Source organism: Bos javanicus, chromosome 6 (genome assembly GCF_032452875.1).
Source record: "Bos javanicus breed banteng chromosome 6, ARS-OSU_banteng_1.0, whole genome shotgun sequence".
In the NCBI taxonomy this organism is placed as follows: Eukaryota; Metazoa; Chordata; class Mammalia; order Artiodactyla; family Bovidae; genus Bos; species Bos javanicus.
In genome coordinates, this window is record NC_083873.1 from 111,001,464 (window position 1) to 111,024,956 (window position 23,493).

At 44.0% G+C, this 23,493-nt stretch overlaps 1 protein-coding gene across 7 annotated transcripts in view; it reads left to right on the forward strand.

The window, feature by feature from the left end:
* The window catches only part of CC2D2A (coiled-coil and C2 domain containing 2A), a 131,504-nt gene that overhangs the window by 49,517 nt on the left and 58,494 nt on the right, over window positions 1–23,493 (forward strand). For all 7 annotated transcript variants that reach the window (XM_061420853.1, XM_061420852.1, XM_061420859.1 and 4 more), the window contains 6 exons: window positions 6,892–7,101; window positions 8,198–8,304; window positions 12,164–12,304; window positions 12,426–12,582; window positions 13,666–13,907; window positions 15,841–16,018. In XM_061420853.1, coding sequence (XP_061276837.1) covers window positions 6,892–7,101; window positions 8,198–8,304; window positions 12,164–12,304; window positions 12,426–12,582; window positions 13,666–13,907; window positions 15,841–16,018 — 1,035 coding nt within the window. The remainder of the gene's footprint in view (window positions 1–6,891; window positions 7,102–8,197; window positions 8,305–12,163; window positions 12,305–12,425; window positions 12,583–13,665; window positions 13,908–15,840; window positions 16,019–23,493) is intronic.

Genomic DNA, 23,493 nt, shown 5'->3' on the forward strand with positions numbered 1-23,493 from the left:
TAGGATTGTTGTGCAGATGGTTGAGATAATACACCAAAGTGCTTAGAACAGGACTCAGTGAGGTCTGATGGGCTGGTGTCGAATAGGCAGTTGCCTGCCTTCACTTTTTTTTTCCCCCAACAATAAATGATTACATTTATGAATTATCCTTTTTTAAAAAAATTATCAAATAAATATATTCTGGGGGAAAGAAGTTATATTAAAATTAAAAGAATTGCTAGGCTTTGGTTACACATTTCTTTAATATCAGATACATTCTTACTGAAAGTTCAGATAAATCTATGAACACACAGTGACATTAGAGATTAGAAGAATTATTTTTTAAATGTTTCCAATTTGGGTCAACATAGAATGACTTTTTACTATGAAATCACTTCTAAGCTTTCAATCCGTGTCCCTTAAACATCATATCATGGTATTTGTTTGCTGTATTATCATTACAACATTATTATCAAAGCTTACAACTTACACATCTTGTCTAGGACCACAATTTCCAATATTCTTTAGCTTTAGTTTTGTACTTATATGAATTTAATGATGCAATTTATGCTTTTTTACAATCTTTCTGTTCCTCAAGGATTTTGTTTTTCTTAGTTTTTTAGCTGACAAATATTTTGTTTCTGTGTCTTGGAGCTTCTGTTGTTGTTTCCTTGTTTTCCTAAGATATATCCATATGTACCTGGGCTTCCCTGGTGGCTCAGACGTTAGAGAATCTGCCTGCAACGCAGGAGACCTGGGTTCAATCCCTGGGTCAGAAAGATTCCTTGGAGAAGGAATGGCAACTCACTCCAGTATTCTGGCCTGAAGAATTCCATGGACAGAGGAGCCAGGCCAGCTACAGTCCATGGTGTTGCAAAGAGTCAGACACAACTTAGCAACTCACACCCCCACACACAATCCAGGTGCACTTATTCCTTAAATTCTTGTGTATTAAGAAAGACCTGTTTTATTTTTTCTTGTTTGTTTTTATTTCCTTCCTTCACGTTGAATTATATTGCTCTTGCTCTCCTGAAATGTAGCAAGGATCACGTTATTCAGAAACTTGTGTAATTTGAAATGTGTAACATTTTAACGCTGCTAAAGCCAAACAAAATAAGAGGATATAAGATCATTCTATAAAGCTATAGAACTATAGAGCCATAGAGTTGGGTGATGAACAGAGAAGACATGGACCCAAATCAGAGAATCTAAGCTGGGTGTCTACTAAGTCGTGGCTTTGGGCAGCTCCCTTGACTGCTGTGAAGGTGTTTCCTTAATTAAAAAATCACCATCATCTCTACCTCATATGACCATTATGAGTTTTGAGATGATGTATGTGTTTGCCCTTTTATTAAATTGTGAATTTCTATAAAATATTGTTATCAGAGACAAATATTAATGAGTGGCTACTCTGTACAGAAATGTGGACCCTAGGAGTGGATTTACAAAGCAAGCATAAACCCAAGCCCCAGGCCATGAGGGATTTACCATCTACTTGCTTTATGACAAAGATACATCATATAATTAGTGATCTAGACAGTATCAACTTGTACCTAATAATCCATCAGTTTCTCTCTCCATCCATCCATCTACTTCAGCATGAAACACTGATATAATGAAGCACAAATTTATGGGCTAAAATTAGAAAATAGAAGAGTCATTACTATGGAGAGTAGGATCTTGAGGGAGGCCATTAATCTTATCTGTCTCCTTCAGAAGTTCTGCACTACTTGGGAAATGCACAGGAATCAGAGAAGGGTGCAGATCTCAGTTTCAGCTAGGGGTGAGGCTGGATAGGAGAATGTGGCTTGGACCCAAGATGGATTGGGCTCCCTGCTCTCTCTCCCATGAATTATGGCCCCTGTGTAGAGAGTTTACCATGTGGAGTGCCTGCTGAAGCCACGGGCCAGTGAGCAGGCCCTCAGGAGATGGCTGAGTAAGGACAGCTAGATGCCACCGGTGACCCTGTCCAGCCAAGAACCTGGACTAGTGGATCTTCAGCTTCAATTAAATCTCCACTCAGACACAGTCTTCCTTCTCTTTGGGCAAGGAGCCAGTGGGGAGAGCACAGAGGGTTTCCTTCCAGTCCTTTTGAGAGGGGAGAGCTTCCTAGCTTTGGGAAGAAACAGGAAAGTAGAGGAAGATAAGAGTTCCACTAAGAGGGGCTGGTCATCCTGCATCACAGAGCAAAGAAGTTAGAAGAGAGAGATCTGCAGGGGCTGGAGTCTTCTGAGATCATTTCCTAGAGTTAGGCTGCAAACATAGCAAAGCACGGAGAACATGCCAGGCTTCTGCTATGAAAGAAGCAAAGGTCATATTAAAAGAGTTGTTCTGTTTAGTTGCTAAGTCATATCCAACTCTTTTGCAAACCCATGGACTATAGCCCTAGGCTTCTCTGTCCATGGGATTTCCCAGGCAAGAATACTGGAGTGGGTTGCCATTTCCTCCTCCAGGGGATCTTCCTGACTCAGGGATGGAGCTGCATCCCTTGTGTCTCCTGCATTGGCAGGCAGATTCTTTACCACTAGCATCACCTGGGGAGCCCTCTGGTCCCCTGCTAAATTAGAAGAACTGTAGTAGTCAGCACTCTTTGAGTTGCAAGTGACAGAAACCCACTGAAAACTAGCCTAAGAGGAGAGAACTTAGTGACTCACAAAGCCGGAAGGACCTGGAGATGAATCACAAAACGAAGGTGGGGCTTTAGGAACCGGGACCCTGGGGCCAGGGACTCAGTGCTGGCAGTCTCTCTCTCTGCGTCTCCTTCCTCTGGTTCTCCTTGAATGGAGAACCTTCTGTCCTATGGAATGGAGAAACTTCTCTCCTGTTGTAGGCAGTCCAGAGTTTTCCATGGCTTAGGACATTGATAATGTAAGCTCAGAGATGCCAGAGGAAAAGGATCATATCTTGTAGCAAGATCCCCATGATCAACACCAAGGACAAACTAGTCAGTTTTAAGAGGAACATACACTCCCCAACCTGACATCCTGGAGACATACCCAGAAGATGGAGAATGAGAAAACTTCCCAGGAAGACCAGAACAACAGCTGTAGAATCTACTGCTGGCTCTGGGCTGGATTCAGGTTCTCTTGCTATTATTTTCTGAGGGAGGGCAAATACATACATTTTACTTTAATTCCACCAGTGATTGCTCTCTCTCTGTACAACCTTGAAATTTTTCTTTCATCGGCATGCAACCCTGCTTGCACTGAGAATGTCAGCAGACAATCCACATGCACCACCTCTGATAGTTTAGATTTTCAGTTTTCCACCAAAGACTGAAGAATCAAACAACTTCGAAATGAAAATAATATACCTTAGAAATATTATTGGTTCAGCAGTAAAGAATCCGCCTGCCATGCAGGAGCTGCAGGAGATGAGGGTTCTATCCCTGGGTCAGGAAGATCCCCTGGAGGAGGAAATAGTAACCCACTCCAGTATTCTTGCTGGGAAAGCCCATGGACAGAGGAGCCTGGCGGGCTACAGTCCACAAGGTCGCAAAGAGCTGGACTGAGCACACAGCACACACACAGGACCATGCCACTGGCAGTACTTACACCAAGCAGAGTACAAGACAGAACCTGCGGGCCACACTCTGAGTGAGCCCAGAACTCTGGAACCTGTGGTAACAGGAACAGCAAAGCAAGAACCAGCAGGAGCCAGGCAAGTGGAGAGGAATGTTTCCGTTAAGTCTCTGGATTGACGCTCAGGGGCACAAGTCTTTGAGAGGTGGAAATGTTTTAATTAATCCAGGTGGCCAGAAAGATCGTAAGACACATAGTCACCACCTGCAGGTTCAAACCCTTAACACGACGGCAGGTTATAATTGAATACTCTTACCCAAAAGAAAGAGGAAATAGATGGGCCTTTGTTATGGCAGCATGATGGGTGAAGATATTAATGTCAGAACTAGGGCTTTCAGAAGGTACGAAATATTGGTGGAATATGACCCCTGTGGGGATGGGGTTCCCTCCCTGTAAATCCAAAGGGAGATTTGACTCAGCATATTTTGGAGCTATAATACTTTGGCCATCTGATGCAAAGAGCCGACTCACTGGAAAAGACTCTGAGGATGAGAAAGGTTGAAGGCAAAAGGAGAAGGGGGTGGCAGAGGATGAGACGATTTTATAGCATCACTTACTCAAGAGACATGAATCTGAGCAAACTTCAGGAGATAGGGAAGGATAGAGTACCCTTGTGGGCTGCAGTCTGTGGGGTCACAAAGAGTCAGACATGACTTAGCAACTGAACAGCAATGACTGAAGTATAGTTAATCCATTTTTTTCAAACCTACCTAATTTGTAAACACATCCCAGTTTTACAAGAACATTTTTTTTAAATAAAAAAAATCTGTGTGTAGGTCTTCTCATCAAAGACAGACTGACTTATTTTCTAAGAAAGAAAAATTATTGTTTTATGAAAATGGAGGGTATGCCAAATTGGATGCCTGTAGGAAATCACAAATCCTAAATATACATTAAGAGTCTACTAATCTTTTAGGGGGGAAATAAGTACGAAATTGAAAGACTGAAAAGAAATACACTCATATATCCTTACTCATGAATATCGATACAAAGAAGGTAACACAAAACCCAACAACGAATTTACTGGTAAATGAAGACTCATATGTGTATGTATTACTGTCAAATATTGCTACTACTTCAATGACTAATAGTAACTGAAAAGCAGATCACAGTGTATAACAAGTGTGAATGCCTCTTTGTCCATGCACACATGCACATCTTTGTCCATGCATACATGCACATCCACACACATACACACAGTGTGACCTCCAAGCTTAGTCTGATGGGGAGAACAATGGGATCTTGTGAGCTAGGATTCTAATTCTGGAGTCCGCCCATCGGCTTTCCATCCCTCCCTCTGCATATCTCAGGCTTCATCCTTCCTGCTCCAGGTTGTAAAGCTCATGTCCCAGTTTCCCCCTATCAATCTACGGCTGCTCACAAACAGGTCCCGCTACGTGTAGTCAACCACTCATCTCTTGGAGTTATTGCAGGAAGGTGGACCCCTTCCAGGGCCCACGAGTAGGATCTTGTGTAACAGTCCGTGGTTCCCTGACAGAATGAGTGAGGTGATATATGTGACGCACTTTATACAATGCCTTGTTCTTGTTCAGTTGCTCAGTCATGTCCAACTCTTTGTGACCTCATGGACTATAGCTTGCCAGGCTCCTCTGTCCCTGGAATTCTCCAGGCAAGAATACTGGAGTGGGTTGCTATTCTCTTCTCCATGGGATCTTCCCAACCCAGGCATTGAACCTGGGTCTCCTGCATTGCAGGTGGATTCTTTACTGTCTGAGCCACCAGGAAGCCTTATATGATGCCTGGTGACACAAAAAATGCCAGCTGGATCTTTATCCTCAGAGGTGGAGCCAGAGCTGGAATCCAGGGCTTCTGTCCCTAGTTCAGCACCTTTACATGATATCATGAAGAAGGTTAAACAAAGAGACTCCTGAACATGTTACCCACAGCCGAAGAAGGATGAAAGCGTCACTTCTGAGTAGAGTAGTTGCAGCTGCCATTTAACCTCATAACTTGTAAATAAAACATTTGGGCCACATAATCTTTTCAACCTAGACAGTATATTAAAAAGCAGAGACATTACTTTGCCAACAAAGGTCCGTCTAGTCAAGGCTATGGTTTTTCCAGTGGTCACATATGGACGTGAGAGTTGGACTATAAAGAAAGCTGAGCGCTGAAGAATTGATGCTTTTGAACTGTGGTGTTGGAGAAGACTCTTGAGAGTCCCTTGGACTGCAAGGAGATCCAACCAGTCCATCCTAAAGGAGATCAGTCCTGGGTGTTCATTGGAAGGACTGATGCTGAAGCTGAAACTCCAATACTTTGGCCACCTGATGCGAAGAACTGAGTCATTTGAAAAGACCCTGATGCTGGGAAAGATTGAAGGTGAGAGGAAAAAGGGACGACAGAGGATGAGACGGTTGGATGGCATCACCGACTCAACGGACATGAGTTTGAGTAAACTCTGGGAATTGGTGATGGACATGGAGGCCTGGCATGCTACAGTCCATGGGGTTGCAAAGAGTAGGACATGACTGAGCGACTGAACTGAACTGGCTGAATATTTTCCAGACAACATAAATAACTTCCAGAAGTTCCTCTCCACAAAGGGGAGGCTCGAAGAAGTTTGAAAGTCCACATTCTGACTGTAGTCAGTGTTCATGACAAGGAGAGAACATGAAGACACAAAATCAAAAAGGTCAGCTCCCCGTTTTGGAGCTCCCAGCCTCCAAAACTAGATTCCCACAAGAGCAGCAGTGATCGACATAGAGTATCTGAATGAGTTTAATGAAGAAAAACAGACGTTGATATAGCACACTGTATACCAAGTGATCCAGGAAAGTCCCAGTGGAAATTTCCACTCCTGTTTTCAACACACTCAGCTGCCCACCTCCCTCTTGCTCTGTTATTTTGCAGACTAATTTTCTTCTTCCTAGGAAAACAAGAGCCAGCACGAAGCTCGGTTCAATAAGTTAGTCTCTGGCTGTTCTCTGCAAACTAAAAACTTGTCCACATGGAGAGAGTGTCTACGATCCAAGTAATGATCAGTTTGGACTAGAATCTATGCTCTTCTCATTAAAAGAATTTCAAGGTCACCAGCTGCAAAACCCAAGAGTTCCAGGAAATGAGATAGTCGCATGACAAAGATTAGGGCTATGACTCAGTAGAGATAAATGCTGAAAGACCTAGAAAAGCAAGATTGAAGTGGTGTTCAGAAAAGGGCAGGCCCCAAAAGCTCCAGGGAACGGGGACTGGAGCGTAGTTCTCCAGGCTTGATCAGGGTAGAAGGGACTTTGCGCCTGGCTTTCCCATTGCACGTTAGAACTAGGAAGTGCTTGACTGTGTTTCCCCCACACTCTGCTCTCTTTGGCAGGCAGTAAAATACATCCACAGAAGTCAGCATCTCATTGGATCTGGGGACGCTCCTGGCAATTTCCAATTGGATATTGATATTTCGGGGTTAATCTTCACGCATCACCCCTGTTTTAGCCGAGAGCATGTGTTGGCAGCCAAGCTGGCCCAGTTGTATGACCAGTACCTTGCAAGACGCCAGAGGAACAAGGCAAAGTTTCTCACTGATAAGGTATCTGTGATCTCTTGCGTGCCAATCATTGATGGGGTTGGTTCTCCCGAGGAGCCCAATCGATACAAATACCTACCAGCAGCAAAGGCTCATGTGCCTCCTTCATGTTCCCTCTGTCTAGGATGTGGTGTGTTGTCCTACCTAGAGGCACAAGAAAGTCTAGGACAATGTACGCTTAATGTGTGCAAATTCAGTGGCACACGCTTGGCTTAGAGAACCATTTGTGCAAACCGAGCAAATGATCTTACCCACCTCGAATGGGTATTAGATGGAAGATACGAGGCTGCGTCTTGCCTGTGTGATCTCAGAGGGTGAGATTGTTCACGGTTTGAGAATTTCTTGGTCCTCAGAGACATTCTCATCATTACACGTTAATTTCCCCAATAGGATACCTATTGGGGTATCAACAAAAACAACAAAAGTCAGTTGTTTCAACTGATGCTCAAAGAAATGGCTGTCCATTTTGGATTTACTTCTAATGTGACACTGTCCCATGGAATATTCATGGGTAGTCTTGATTACAGATAATTTTAGTCTTAGGCCCTGATCTTAAATCTTACTGCCCAAATAAGAAATAATACCACAATGCCTGCTCTTATGAGTCTGTAATTTTATGTTCTGTATCACAAGAATATCATTCTGTGTCCAGACTTCAGAAAAGACTCCTTCTCCCTTGAAAGAAAACTTGTTTCTGGGACACTAGAGTAAAGGAAGCACCTGTCATGAGCAGATGGGTCTGGACCACAGAATAAGAATGGACACACACGGTCCAAGAGGGAGGGGATGTATGTATACCTGTGGCTGATTCATACTGATGGATGGCAGAAACCAGCACAATATTGTAAAACAATTGTTCTCCAACTAAAAATAAATAAACTACACAAATAAAGACTAGAGGCAATATTTCTGTCAAAGTTCACTTCAGTGGAAGCATGGAGATGTCTGAGTGCTTGCACATCCGTTGTGTCATCCTAAACGATGCCTGTCTGAGGTTGCAGGCATCATCTTACCCTGGAGAAGTGGGCGGGTCCAAGCACATCACATGTGGTGAGGAGTAGAGCTTCTAACTCAAAACTTGAATCCACATCTCTTTAAGCTCCACGCTCTAAGAAGTGCTGTTCAGATGGGCCTTAATCCAGCAAAAACTCCTAAGACTCTTGAAACAACCCCCAAAACCATCAATGAATACAAATCTGAGATTCGGTGAGTAAAATCTATGACTATAACTGCTGCTTTTTTCCCTGTGCTTATTGAGAGTTTATTTTTTCAGAGTTTTTCCTGAATGCATTGAATACATTATAACCAAATGGGCTTCCCAGGAGATGCTAGTGGTAAAGAATCTGTCGGCAATGCAGGAGACCCGGGTTTGACCCCTGGGTGGAAAAGATCTCCTGGAGAAGGAAATAGTTACCCACTCCAGTATTCTTGCCTGGAGAACCCCATGGACAGAGGAGCCTAGTGGGCTACAGTCCATGGAGTCGCAGAGAGTTGGACACGACTGAGCAACGAGCACTTTCACTGTCAAACGAAATAATGAGATGTGTCCATTGTATTAACACCAAAGTTGAAGCCCAGTAAAAGAATGAGGATGGAGGTGGGGGCATGGAGGACTGGGGAAAGTGGCTAGGGGGAGCAGAATATGATAACTTGCACCCTCTGTTGGTGTAAACAAATATTGCTACAGCCACCACTTCTGAGAGAGTGTCTTGTCCGGAAATGAACAAAGAGTTGAAAATGCCCATGAGTTAGAATCCTGCAATTCTGCTTAAGACGCTCCAAAGAGCTGTGGGCACCTGTACCCTGGAGATGTGTGCAAGGGTTCCACAGTGTCATTTACAACATCAAGAAGCTAGAGATAACCCCACACCAGAATGAGCCCATCAGCTTCGGTCTTGTAATGAACGTCCATACTACGGTTAAGAGTGACTGAATTAGACCTGTGTGTATCATGGATACAATAGTGTGGAGTGAAAAAATCCAGTTGGAAGAGGATACTTGCTGTGTGATATGGGTCATGAAACCTAAAGACCACGTGAAATAATACTCATGTCTTCCAGGTACACACACATCTGTGTCATGTAGGGATAGAAAAGACTCACATGCCAGTTTCTTCCTCCAGGGCGGGAAAGAAGGGGATGAATGGAGAGGTCTCCAAACATAACTCTAAACATTGCAAACAAACAAAGTTCAGTTCAGTTCAGTTCAGTCACTCAGTCGTGTCCGACTCTTTGCAACCCCATGAATCACAGCACACCAGGCCTCCCTGTCCATCACCAACTCCCGGAGTTCACCCAGACTCACGTCCATCGAGTCAGTGATGCCAATCCAGCCATCTCATCCTCTGTCGTCCCTTTCTCCTCCTGCCCACAATCTCTCCCAGCATCAGAGTCTTTTCTAATGAGTCAACTCTTTGCATGAGGTGGCCAAAGTACTGGAGTTTCAGCTTTAGCATCATTCCTTCCAAAGAAATCCCAGGGCTGATCTCCTTCAGAATGGACTGGTTGGATCTCCTTGCAGTCCAAGGGACTCTCAAGAGTCTTCTCCAACACCACAATTCGAAAGCATCAACTCTTCGGCGTTCAGCCTTCACAGTCCAACTCTCACATCCATACATGACCACAGGAAAAACCATAGCCTTGATTAGACGGACCTATGTTGGCAAAGTAATGTCTCTGCTTTTGAATATGCTATCTAGGTTGGTCATAACTTTCCTTCCAAGGAGTAAGCGTCTCTTAATTTCATGGCTGCAGTCACTATCTGCAGTGATTTTGGAGCCCAAAAACATAAAGTGTGACACTGTTTCCACTGTTTCCCCATCTATTTCCCATCTTGAGTTAATGATCACTGAAGACTCAGATGATCACATTTTCCAGAAATGAAGTAGTTTTTTTTCCAGGTTTTTAGGTTACTTCTTGAAGTACCTTTATTATTTTTTTTTAACTTTTGAACTTTTTGTTTTATATTGGAATAAAGGCTTCTCAAGTAAAGAATCTGCCAACACAGGAGCCATGGGAGACACCGATGCAATCACTGGGTTGGGAAGATCCCCTAGAGGAGGAAATGGCAACCCTCTCCAGTATTCTTGCCATGGACAGAGGAGCCTGGAGGGCTATAGTCCCTGGGGTCACAAAGAGTCAGACATGACTGAGTGACGGAGCAAGGACACACACATAGCTGATAGAACAATGTTGAGATAGTTTCAGGAGCACAGCAGAGGGACTCAACCATGCATATACATGTGTCCATTCTTCAAACTCCCCTCCCGTCAAGGCTGCCATGTAACATTGAGCAGAATTCCCTGTGCTATACAGTAGGATCTTGTTGGTTATCCATTTTAAATATAACAGTGTGTGCATGTCCATCCCAAACACCCTAACTGTCCAAAACGAGTCTTATTCTAGTTCATGGCCTTCTAGCTTTTCTAAGGTCTTCCAAGAGTCCTCAGTCTTGACCACCCAATAACTAACCGGCTGTTATCTTCCGCCATCTTCCTTTTCCATGATACCGACTGAATGACCTTCAGTCCTTTATCTGTGTGTCTGTCTCCTGAGCTGAACTATAAACTCCTTGAGGACAGAAAGTAAAAATGTTAGTTACTTAGTCATGTCCAACTCTTTATGACCCTATGGACTGTAGCCCACCAGGCTCCTCTGTCCATGGGATTCTCCAGACAAGAATACTGGAATGGGTTGCCGTTTCCTTCTTCAGGGGACCTTCCCGACCCAGGGATTGAACTTGGGTCTCCTGCATTGCAGGCAGATTCTATACCGTCTGAACCACCAGGGAAGCCCCTTGAGGACAGAGACATCTCCTCTATCTCCTACGCACTTCTGAATCCCCTGGAATGACATCAGGTGCTTGCTCAAGAGGAAAAAAAATTGAATTAATTAATCTACTAACTAATAGCATAATGAAGCACATTTGGGTTTTGGATTTGGCTATTATTTGTACAGGGGACAAAATTAGGCATTAAATAATTCCCAAATACACAAAGTATTATTTTCACTCAATAAGAATGAAAACATTTTCAAATGATGCCTCTACAAATCAAGCCAAACTTTGCTAATCTAGTCAGCACAGAAAACTCGCCAGGGCATGTAGTAACATTACTTCATCTCCTAAATGTAGAACTTGTGATTTGTACTAACACAGATAGACTTTAATATACCAGTTGTTAACTGGTTCAGCAACATACTTTCCTATTTACAATAATTTAGTTCTTGAGAACTATATTTACTGGGCCCTTTATTTTCACAACTTCAAAGCTGGCTGTTTGTTTAAGACTGCACAGTATAAATGAGAATTTTAAATGGTTCAGTTCAGTTCAGTCCCTCAGTCGTGTCCAACTCTTTGTGACCCCATGAACCACAGCACGCCAGGCCTCCCTGTCCATCACCAACTCCCGAAGTCCATCCAAACCCATGTCCATTGAGTCGATGATGCCATCCAACCATCTCATCCTCTGTTGTCCCCTTCTCCTTCTGCCCTCAATCTTTCCCTGCATCAGGGTCTTTTCCAATGAGTCAACTCTTCACATGAGGTGGCCAAAGTATTGGAGTTTCAGCTTCAACATCAGTCCTTCCAATCAATATTCAGGACTGATCTTCTTTAGGATGGACTGGTTGGATCTCCTTGCAGTCCAAGGGACTCTCAAGAGTCTTCTCCAACACCACAGTTCAAAAGCATCAATTCTTCAGCGCTCAGCTTTCTTTATAGTCCAACTCTCACGTCCATATGTGACCACTGGAAAAACCATAGCCTTGACTAGACAGACCTTTGTTGGCAAAGTAATGTCTCTGCTTTTTAATATGCTGTCTAGGTAATTTAGTCTTATTGAAGTCAGATTCTTCTAGAGAAAACAAAATTAAATAACCTCTCGAAACAGACCAGCATCCTACTGACTTCAAATTTGCATTTCATATTTCTGGTTTTCTAGTACATAAGAAATGTCATAGTTATGAAATTAATTATACAATCACTATAGTGTTATTAGTTTCTATTTTTAATTTGCAAACACACCCATATAACTTTTAAATACATATCCATATACTATATCTCCTAGGCAAACAAGAAAACTGCGTGATGCTGAACAAGAAAAAGATCGAACATTGCTTAAGACCATCATAAAAGTCTGGAAAGAGATGAAGTCCCTCCGAGAGTTCCAGAGGTTTACAAATACTCCCTTGAAACTTGTTTTGCGAAAGTAAGCTTTTTTCAAACATTGTTTTATTGGGTTATAGCATGCATAGAAAATGTATTTGCTGTTATTATTACTCTGTCACTTAATTTCAAGAAATACCTATGGTGTTGTAAATTATTTTAAGGGAAAAAGTTGACCAGAAAGCCGACGAAGAAGCATATGAAGCAGAAATTCAGGCCGAGATAAATGAATTGCTGGAAGAGCACACAGAAGAGTACGAACAGAGGATGGAAGTGTACAGAGTCACACTGCAGCAGTGGAAAGCCTGGAAGAAAGCCCAGGTCTGTGAACAGCCTTAAACAGAGCTGCCATGGAGGACAGGGGGGCCTGGGAGGAGGCCGCTTGGGGCAGGAGGAGGGAAACTGGGCAGGCAGACTGGGGTCCCCTGCTTGCTATTCTCTGTCTCCTCCTGGCCCTCTTGCTCAGGAACAAAAGGATGAGAGGGTGAACTGGTTGATGCACTTGTCGAAAATGTGACCCGGCCAGCAGATACCAGAGCCAGCTTTTTCCAAAGACTGGTCTCTGTATCAGGCTGTGACTATCTGAGTGAGCAAATAAGTAAAACATAGTAATTGCTCATGAGTGTGTCAAGTGCTGTGCTAAGCCTTTTACACACCTTACACCAATGAATGTAGGGTATTGTGCTTCTGGGTTTCTGTCAGAAAATTGTGTGACTTTGTACACATGTCCCTGCAAAACTGAATCAGGAACAATAAGTAAAAATCAGGATGTGTAACAGGCATAAGTTCATCTACCTCAGTTCAACTGACTCACATTTCTTCTTTTTCATGGCTCAGTAATAGTCCATTGTATACATGTACCACAACATCTTTATCTATTCATCTGTTGATGGACATTTAGGTTGCTTTCATGTCCTGGCTATTGTAAACAGTGCTGCAGTGAACATTAGGGTACATGAGGGGTAGGAAGGAGGCCCAAGAGGAAGGGGATATATGGAGATACATATATATATACTTACAATTGATTCACACTGTTAACCAAAACAAAATGGTAAAATGATTGCCCTCCAATTAAAAATAAAAATTAAAAAAAAGATCAGTGTGACCTGCAGGACCAGTTCTGCTCACAAGACTTACTTTAATTTCAAGATGTGTCCTTGGTCTTTAGAATTGATCACATTAATAACCAACTTTTTTAAGCTCTCTGTAGGGACCAGGCACTGTGATAAGTGCTTTCCAGGCGTGATCTCATTTCAACAGCTCTGGAAAAAAATCTCCTATGATTGTTCCCATTTTGTAGATGGGGGTGAAGCTGGGTTTACATCCCAGGGCTATCTGAAGACTGTGCTTTTCAAAGAAATTCCAAAATTTCTACTTAAGATAAGTTTGCCTCTTACCCGACAGAGGGCCAAAAAGAAGAAAAAGAAACAGGAAGCGGAAGAGCGTCCCGCCGATGAGGAGAGGGAGGAGCCAGGTCCCGGGGAGGAGCCTGAGAAGCCTGCCCCTCCAGAGCCCGTGGACAGGGCGGTGATAGAGCAGCAGGTGAGGGAGAGAGCAGCCCAGAGCCGGAGGAGGCCGGGGGAGCCCACGCTGGTCCCGGAGTTGAGCCTGGCAGGGAGCGTGACGCCCAACGACCAGTGTCCCAGGTGAGCAGACGCTCTGACGGTGAATGAGGTTGACATGCGACGCACACACACATATGTGCACCATATGGAGTATACACCACCTGGCCGGCACGGAATGATTGGGAGGGTCCTGAACTCTCTGTAGCCATATGTTAGCTTGGACCGTATGCTGCTGCAGGCATTTGTCCAGACTTTGGTGATTTCCTATGGCTCACCCGCCCAGTATACCCCCACTGACCCCAGGGGAGTTCACTCCCGGAAGCTGCCTGGAGGGAGTGCTCTGCACAGTGCCTGCCTGCGTGGCATCTGCTTTGCAGCCTTTATCTGTAACCTCAGTGTGTCCTTTGTCATCACTGCTAGCACATGCCCTCTCCCTGGCAAAGTGGATTCCTATCCACTGTACCACCAGGGACGTCCCCATGGTATGTCTTTTAAAGGGAAAATTTAGGTTTGATTTTGCAGTCTTTGATAATGAGTCCCATTTTGACCAAAAATGTATACCTCCGTCTGAGGTTTCTGAGTTTTCACTGGGTTTGGGGACTATAAACCAGGTTTCCCTGAGTCAGTGATTATAACCCACCCCCTTCACCAGGCCGTCAGGGGAGGGGGCTGAGCAGAAGAAGGAGGCGTATCAGGTCTGTCACTGGCGTGAGGTTACTGGAAATAAGCCTTTTTAAAAATTCAGAGTCAAGTCTTTGGGGGTCTTGGATACTTCTTGAGATGGTGTCAACTGTTTTTTATAGGAAAAATAATTGAGCAATTTCACACCTAGGATGGGCCTAAATTCAGTTCAGTTCAGTCACTCAGTCATGTCCGACTCTTTTCAGCCCCATGGACTGCAGCACAGCAGGCTTCCCTGTCCATCACCAACTCCCAGAAGCTTGCTCAAAACTCATGTCCATCGAGGCCTAAGTTATAGAGATGTAAAAAGTTAAACCTACTCTCCCAGTTTAATGAGTACAGGATTTCTATTTGGGATGATGAGAACATTCTAGAGAAGAATAATGGTGTCTGTCACATCACATTGTAGATGTACTTAAGGCCACAAAATGGCTTACTTAAATAATGTTAACATGGTAAGTATTATGTTGTGTGTATACATATAACCATAATATTAAAAAAATAACACTCAAAAAACCCTGAGTATGTTTTGGATTTTTATGCTCTCACCTTTTCGAATTCTTAACAGACTGAGTTACTATTGACTTAAGCAATAAGTGGCATTTGGAGTGGGCATCTCTACAAATAAAGACCGCTCTTGAAGGTGTTGACTTTTTTTTTTTTTTAACTTCCTGGCTATAAGAATGATATGCTTACTAGGATACCTCCTGTCTTCTACTGGGATTCAAACGACCTTTAAAAATAAGGAACCTTTCTTAGTTCCATACAGCCAAAGAGCAGTGACTCACCGTCGGAAATTATTAGGAAAAAGTTTGGATTTTGGAAAAGCTGAGTTGACCCCACTGCTACAATATGCTATGATTTTTTTTAGGATAAAACATCACATCCAAACATAAACCACTATTAGCCTTTATGGTCTGAATTCACTCCATTTGACAAATAATACAACTCTGTTTACTTAAACTGTTGGGATGCAAACGTAAGGCTTGCTTGGAAAAAAAATTTAAAGACTGTAGCACAACGATGCTTGGACCACAGTTCTAAATCACCTGTAGGCTTTCCAGTACCTCTTATTTCACATCACATGTATTGTTATATCGGATTTCCTTCCCATTTAGGTCACCGCAGAACACTGAGCAGTTTCCTGTGTTATACAGTAGGTTGCAGGAAGGTGTCCCTGCAAGACCTGTGGCTGCCTTGGTTCAGTGAAGACTGAAGCAACTGGAGCATCACCTCCAGTGTATCTCACTCTGCTCAGCATCCTTGTGTCAGCCACTCCACTTACACTTAGTACACGAATATTGACCCACCCGTGGATGGTCTCACTCTGCAGGGTGGAGGTCATGCGAAGGGAGGACATCAAGAGACGCTCGCTGTTCCTAAAAGTGACCTTCAACAACAAGGAGGTGTCCAGGACAGAGAGCCGGCCGCTCGGGGCAGACTTCCGAGTTCACTTTGGACAGATTTTCAATTTGCAAATATTCAACTGGCCAGAGAGTTTAACGTTGCAGGTACCTTTTTAAAATTTTCTCTCCATTTTTTAAAATTCATTTTTATTGGACTATAGTTGCTTTATAATGTCGTGTTAGTTTCTACTGTACAGCAAAGTGAATCAGCTCTACATATATATGTATCCTCTCTTTTTCAGATTTCCTTCCCATTTAGGTCACTGCAGACCACTGAGTAGAGTTCCCTGTGCTTTACAGTAGGTTCTCATTAGCTGTCTGTTTTATTCATAGTAGCAATAGTATATGGGCTTCCCGGGTGGCTCAGTGGGTAAAGAACCCACCTGCCAAAGCAGGATACATAAGAGATGTGGGTTCGATCCCTGAGTTATGAGGATCTGCTGGAGGAGGGCATGGCAACCCATGCCAGTATTCTTGCCTGGAAAATCCCATGGACAGAGGAGCCTGGTGGGCTACGATCCATGGGATTGCAAAGAGTCAGACAACTGAAGTGACTGTAGTGTATATAAGTCAGTCCCAATCTCCCAATTTTTCCCACTCCATATTTTAATATAGTCACTGTCCTAAGAATTTTTGCTCATCACAGGTGCGAGATGGCTTTAAGTCGTCCATTGGTTACACTGGTGTCCTGATAGATTCTCAAAGGCAACAGAAGTTCGAGGCACATCTTAAGGTCTTGGCGGAGAAGATCTGTTACCCTGCTTGGCTCCCAAAAATGCTGGCAGAGTAACTGACCACGGTGCTCAAGTGTGTGTCTCAGGACAAGACGGGGGGATAAGGGAGAGGGGGAGAGTAGAGAGATCTCTGGCTCATTCATTAGAGAACTTCAACCTCACGCCGAACCAAGATTCTGGCATAATATACCAGAGAAATCAATTTCTGTAATCACAGATCATTTTGATAGGGGTGGTGGTACAGGTGCTAGGATCCCCCCAAAATAAATCAAACTCCCCACTAGCCTAAAGGCCAGCGTTAGCAATCTATTTATTTGTGTCTGTTATCATTTTCTAAAGCTGGCATAACTAAGTACCACAAATCTGGTGATTTAAGACAAAAGATGTTTATTCTCTCAAAGTTCTGAAGGCCCTGAAGTCTGAGGTCAAGGTGTCAGTAGGGCCGTGCTCTCTCTAGAAGCTCTAGAGAAGAACCTTTCCTGCCTCTGCAGCTCCTGGTGGCTCCAGGTGTTCCTTGGCTTGTGGCAGCATCACTCTAAACTATGCTTCCATCTCCACGTGGCCTTCTCACGTCTGTGTGTCCTTTTTTGTCTCTTATGAGGACACTCTTGTTGGATTTAGGACTCACCTTAATCCAGTATGAGCTCATCTGGATCTTTAACTATACCTGGAAAGACTATGTTTTTCAACTAAGGTCACATTCTGTGATCCCAAGTAGACATAAATTTTTACAGGACACTATTCAGCCCCCTGGGCTTCCCTAGTCGTCGTTCAGTGGAATCTACCTGCAGTGCATGAAACGCAGGTTCAATCCCTGGGTCAGGAAGATCCCCTGGAGGAGGAGATGGCAACCCACTCCAGTATTCTTGCCTAGGAAATGCCATGGACAGAGAAGCCTCATGAGCTACAGTCCATGCGGTTGCAAAAAGTAGGACACAATTTAGTGACTAAGCAACAGCGATGAAAAACAAGACAAATTCAACTCATTTCAATGTCTTAGGCTTGCTGATCTGGCAAAGCCTCTTATGTTGCTGACAGGTTCTGTTTCACGATACTAACAGGCATGTTAATTAGGCTTGCAAATACGTGGCACATGTACTGCTGTCTGCCATCTCCCACCCAGGCAGAAACCACTAGTCCTTATCCACCACTTGTGCAGAAATCTCTATCTTTTTTTTTTTTAATTGGAGGATAATTTACAATGTTATGTTAGTTTCTGCTGTACATCAACGTGAGTCAGTTCTTTGTATACATATATCCCCTGCTTCTTGAGCCTTCCTCCCAGGCCCTCATCCCACCCATTTTCCTCATCACATAGCACCGGGCTGAGCCCCCTGTATTACACAGCATAGCTATCCCCCCAAACTCTCTGTTTTACACATGGGAATATGTGTCTGTCGATGCTGCTCTCTCAATTTGTCCCTTCGTCCCACCCTGTCCTTCCCCCACTGTGTCCACAAGTCCCTTCTCTGCATCTGCGTCTCTATTCCTGCCCTGAAAATAGGTTCATCAGTAGCATTTTTCTAGATTTTATATACATGTGTTAATATATAATATTAGTTTTTCTCTTTCTGACTTACTACTCTGTGCAACAGACTCTAGGTTCATCCACCTCACTACAACTGACTCAGAAATTTCTCGTTCTTATCCACCACCCTTGCCAGAAATGACAGCTAAGCATGCCTATTTTCCCCCTCTGAGCCTGGATATAACTTCAGACTCCTCCTCAACATAGTACTCCAGGCAGCCAATATTTCTTATTATAATTGACATTAAGTCCACAGATACAACTACAGCTGTGTAGTTATCAAAATATTTTAGTATTTCTCTACTGAATGATTGAGTACTGGTTATAGATACAATTAATTGAGAGAATATTGTATTTTGACTGTCTAGAAATAATATTGTACCATTTGGAAATTTTCCATATGATTGCAAGTTTTGAATAAGGGAAGGTTCAACAATTACTGGCAACTTCAGGAGGGTAAGAAAAGTCACCTTAAAAGCATCTGTTTATGCCAGTGCTATCAAATGCTTAACTTTAGAGGGTAATGTGCTTCAGAAAATGTTCCGAGACTCTCAGAATGATCATGTATCCCTTGATTCAACACCAAGCTCCAAATGTTTGTTGCTTGACTGTGGAGAGCCAACTGAGGGTCTGATGCTGAGCCAGGAGTTTAGTGGAACGTTGGAAGCTGTGTATAAAGAGCGATGTGCATGGCCCTGCCTGTGGGAGCTTTAAATCCAGCTGGGGGATGAGAGAGACAACTATTGGAGTGGCCCAGAAGTTCATTCAGGTTTCTCTATACGCTGTCACAAAAAACCCAAATGACCCTTTTGATCCACCCAATGCAAAGAAATAACACTAAGCAGAGTATGGATACACGGGATATGGAAGGGAACAGTGTCGACTGTGACGTTTGATTTTTTTTTGCATGTTTCAAACCATAGGACTCAGTGTTTCCTAGGCTGCCAGGGCAACCCTACAAAGCAGAGGATAAGGCCACCAACTCACCCGGAAAGCCCTGGAGGGAGGGGATGAGGCTGGGGACTCACAGAGGAAATGAGAGGAAGGAATTAATTAAAGCAACACTGCAGCCTTGAGGGCTTCCCAGATGGTGCTAGTGGTAAAGAATACTCCTGACAACGCAGGAGACATAAGAGATGTGGGTTCAGTCCCTGGATTGGAACGATCCCCTGGAAGAGGGCATGGCAATCTACTCCGGTTATTCTTGCCTGGAGAATCCCCATGGACAGAGGAGCCTGGGGGGCTACAGTCCATGGGGTCACAAAGAGTCAGACATGACTGAAGTGACTTAGCACACACACACACAGCCTTGAAAGGAGGGATTGGCAGGACTTGATGACGGCTTCGTTTGTTGTTGTTTGTTCATTGAGTCCGACTCTCTGCGACCCCGTGGACTGTAACCCACCAGGCTCCTTTGTCCATGGGGTTTTTCAGGCAAGAATACTTGAGTGGGTTGCCATTTCCTTCTCTAGGAGATCTTCCTAGACCAGGGATTGAACCCGCATTTCCTGCATTGACAGGCGGATTCTTTACCACTGAGCCACCTGGGAAGCCTGTGATGGTTTGACTAGAGAGAGTAAAAAGAAAGAGCCTCAGAGTTGGCACCAAGTGAAGGGTGAGATGGGACTTCACAGGATGGAAGCTGAAACGGGACCAGAGTCCTTCCAGAAAGGTCTCAAAACTTGAGGATTCTGAAGTCTTTCCAAAATAAATGCTTGTTGTTGTTCAGCCACTCAGTCATGTCCCACTCTCTGCAACTCCAGGGACTTGGTCTTTCACAAAAATGAAGTTTGACTTAGAAATAGAGAAAGCTTAGTGATAATGACCTTCACTCCTTTTCCTTTATCATGCACACCTGTCATGCCACCCCATACTCATCAACCTGACTCCCCCAAACTAACAACAGCTGTGTAATATTGTTGGGTGGCTTTTACGCATCTTAGTGTTATTTTTTTTTCCTTATGAATCAGTCCTGTTGAGCTTTTATATTCCTGGCACGTGGACTGAGATAGGGAACTTTCCTTTTAACCCAGCTGGAAGTCACTTGACTCTCCCTTCCAGAGTCCCTCTTGGTTTCTCTGGCTTTTCTGATAGAACCGCACTCTCTGGGTGGAGACACCAGTCCTGTTTGGAGATGTGTCCTGGATGACCCTCCTTCATCTTCCTGGGACAAGGGGGAGAGAGAATGAAATGCCCAGAGGAGGCTTCCTCCCAGAAGCTCAGCAGGGAAGGGATCGGGGGTTGACAGGGGACCATGGTTTACTTTAGGGTGTGGTTGATTGGAGCACGTTTGTCAGCTGTGGGAAAAGCGGCCAGCACAGAAAAGATTGATGACTTGGAAAATAAAAGGGAAAACTGGAAGGAGAGGGTGGGAAAGGGAAAGGAAAGAGGGTGGGAGTGTTGAGAGATGATGGGATGGGATACTCCATCCATCAACCACAAGTGCTCCAGTCAACAACACCCTAAAGTACACCACGTCCTGTCACCCCCGACTCCTTCTCTGCTGAGCTTCTGGGAGGAAGCGTCCTCTGGGTATCTTCATTCTCTCTCCCCCTCGTCCTGGGGAGACGGAGGAGGGCCATCCAGGACACATCTCCAAATAGGACCGGTGTCCCCACCCCGAGAGTATGGTTCTAACAGAAAAGCCAGAGAAACCAGGAAACTCATGAACCTGTAGTATCCCATAGGTTCATGAGAGGTGAATCAAGACAGAATAGCAGGACTTTCCTGGTGGCCCAGTGGTTACGATTTTGCCTTTCAGTGCAGGGGCTGTGGGTTCAAACCCTGGTCGGGGGCTAAGATCCCACATGCCTTGCATCCAAGAAAAAAAAAAAAACAGAAAACAGAAGCAAGATTGTAACAAATGCAAAAATGATCCACATCAAAAACACTCTTTCAACAAAAAATACAGAATAGGAAGGTCCTTTGAGTTGGGAGTGATGACACAGAGGAGGGCGGGCCTCGGTCACCCAGAGTCTTCTCAGGGAGGGAGGGGAGTCTCTGGGCACAGGAGTAAACAGTGTCTGATCCAACACTGAGGGGAAGTGGGGACATCAGCCACGGCGCCACTGGGGCTGAGATCGCAGGGCGGCCCCCTGAACCAAATCCGCTGCTACCACACCTGCAGGATAAGCCGTGCCGTGCTTTGCTTTGCTTAGGTTTTAAGATCAGAGAATCATGACTTAAGACCGTGCAATATAAACCACTTCACGATGGACTCTTCTTTTGTCTGGCTTAATGCCCCTACATTTTTCTAAGATTTGGCTTATCGACACTATCCTAAGCACTGCTGTTAGTAGGTAAATTTGCACCAGAATGTTGGCTTAAAGCAAACCTCATTCCAAATGCAGCAGAAGTTAATAATAACCTCACAGAGTCCCAGTTTGGTAGCAGTTGATCTAATTGCTATTCTGAATTCACTGCTGCCTTTTTTTTTTTTTAATACAACAGGAATTTTTGAACCATTGAACATAAATCAAATTATATTCCCTGTCTTATTTCTTCATTAACATTTCACCTTCAAACAGACACACACACTCATTTTGCTTAGAGCAGTGCTTCTCAGTGAAGATAACTTTGTACCCCCGGGGGCCATCCGGCAATGTCTGGTGACATTTTAATCATTACAGGTGGTGAGGAGCTGCTGGCACCTCTAGTAGGTAGAAGCCAGCGATGCTGGTGAACACTGCAACACGCAGGATGACACATCACAGCAAAGGGCTGTTCAGCCCCGAAGTTAGGCGTGCTGAAGCTGAGAGCCCCGGACTTAGAAAGAACACACGATTTCAACTTAATTATACAGAAAGCGGTCTATAAATATTTATAAAGCCCAATGACTCAATGGACATGAGTTTGAGCAAGCTCTAGGAGTTGGTGATGGACAGGGAGGCCAGGTGTGCTGGCGTACATGGGGTCGCAAAGAATCGGACACGACTGAACGACTGAACTGAACTGAACTGATGAAGGCCAAGGTGTCCACTCTTTGACTTTTTTTTTTTTTTTTTTTACGTCCTAAATTGTTTATTAGGTAAGAACTTTACAAACATTACGTATATTAGCGGTAGCGGTGGAGCTGGAGAGTATTGCGCCTTCTCCACGCTGCATGGCGAGAGCCACCAATAGTGTGGTGGAACTTGTGGCCCTTGCCCAGGCCTCGGCTCTTTCTGCCTGCAGACGTCAGCCCCCGCCTCTCCCTGTGCTTATGCACTGGTTTGGTGATCCATTGGGTGTCAGGGTTTCTTCTGATAGCTTTATGGAAGAGCATTCTATTCTAGCATTAAATAGAGCTGCGATTTAAAAAATTAGGGAGTCTTGAAAAGACAGATCTTACATATTCAAGTTTAATGTAAATAAAAGAAATTCTTATTTTACAAAGCTTTTGTTGTTGTTGTTTAGTCACTAAGTTTTATCTGACTCTTTTGAGACCCCAGGGACTGTAGCCTGCCTAGTTCCTCTGTCCATGGAATTCTCCAGGCAAGAATACTGGAGTGAGTAGCCATTCCATTTTCCAGGGGATCTTCCTGACCCAGGGATCCAACCCGGATCTCCAGCATTGCAGGTAGATTTGTTACTGTCAGAGCAACCAGGGAAGCCCAAGAGTAGTTAGAGATATAAAGTCAGGAAAGGTTTAACTAAATGCTTAATACTGCATTTATGTCACCTTCTGAAGCATTTTACCAGCATAAATGGTATTTTCTGACTGTTGGTATGGTTTCTATTCCCTTAACTTGAAGTAATATCAAAGTTTTATTAGTCCCTCATGTTTTTAAGCATTTGAGACAATGTAGTTTGCTTTTTCAGAGAAGGCAATGGCACCCCACTCCAGTACTCTTGCCTGGAAAATCCCATGGATGGAGGAGCCTGGTGGGCTGCCGTCCATGGGGTCGCTGAGTCGGACACGACTAAGCGACTTCACTTTTACTTTTCACTTTCATGTATTGGAGAAGGAAATGGCAACCCACTCCAGTGTTCTTGCCTGAAGAATCCCAGGGACGGGGAGCCTGATGGGCTGCCGTCTATGGGGTCGCACAGAGTCGGACACAACTGAAGCGACTTAGCAGCAGCAGCAGCAGCAGTTTGCTTTTTACCTCCTTATTTTTGGGTACCCAGAAATATAGATGATTTAACTCTAAATATGGAATATGCCCTAACATTCCTATAGGTTCTCAGAAGCTTAGTGTCTTCCTTGAAAAAAACTAGGGTGTCTTGAAAAGACATTCTTACAAGTTAAAATTTAATTTAAATAAAAGAAATGACTATTTTATAAAAGTGAATAAAATCAACTGGCCAACGGGATTTAATGAGATATTTGGGAAATG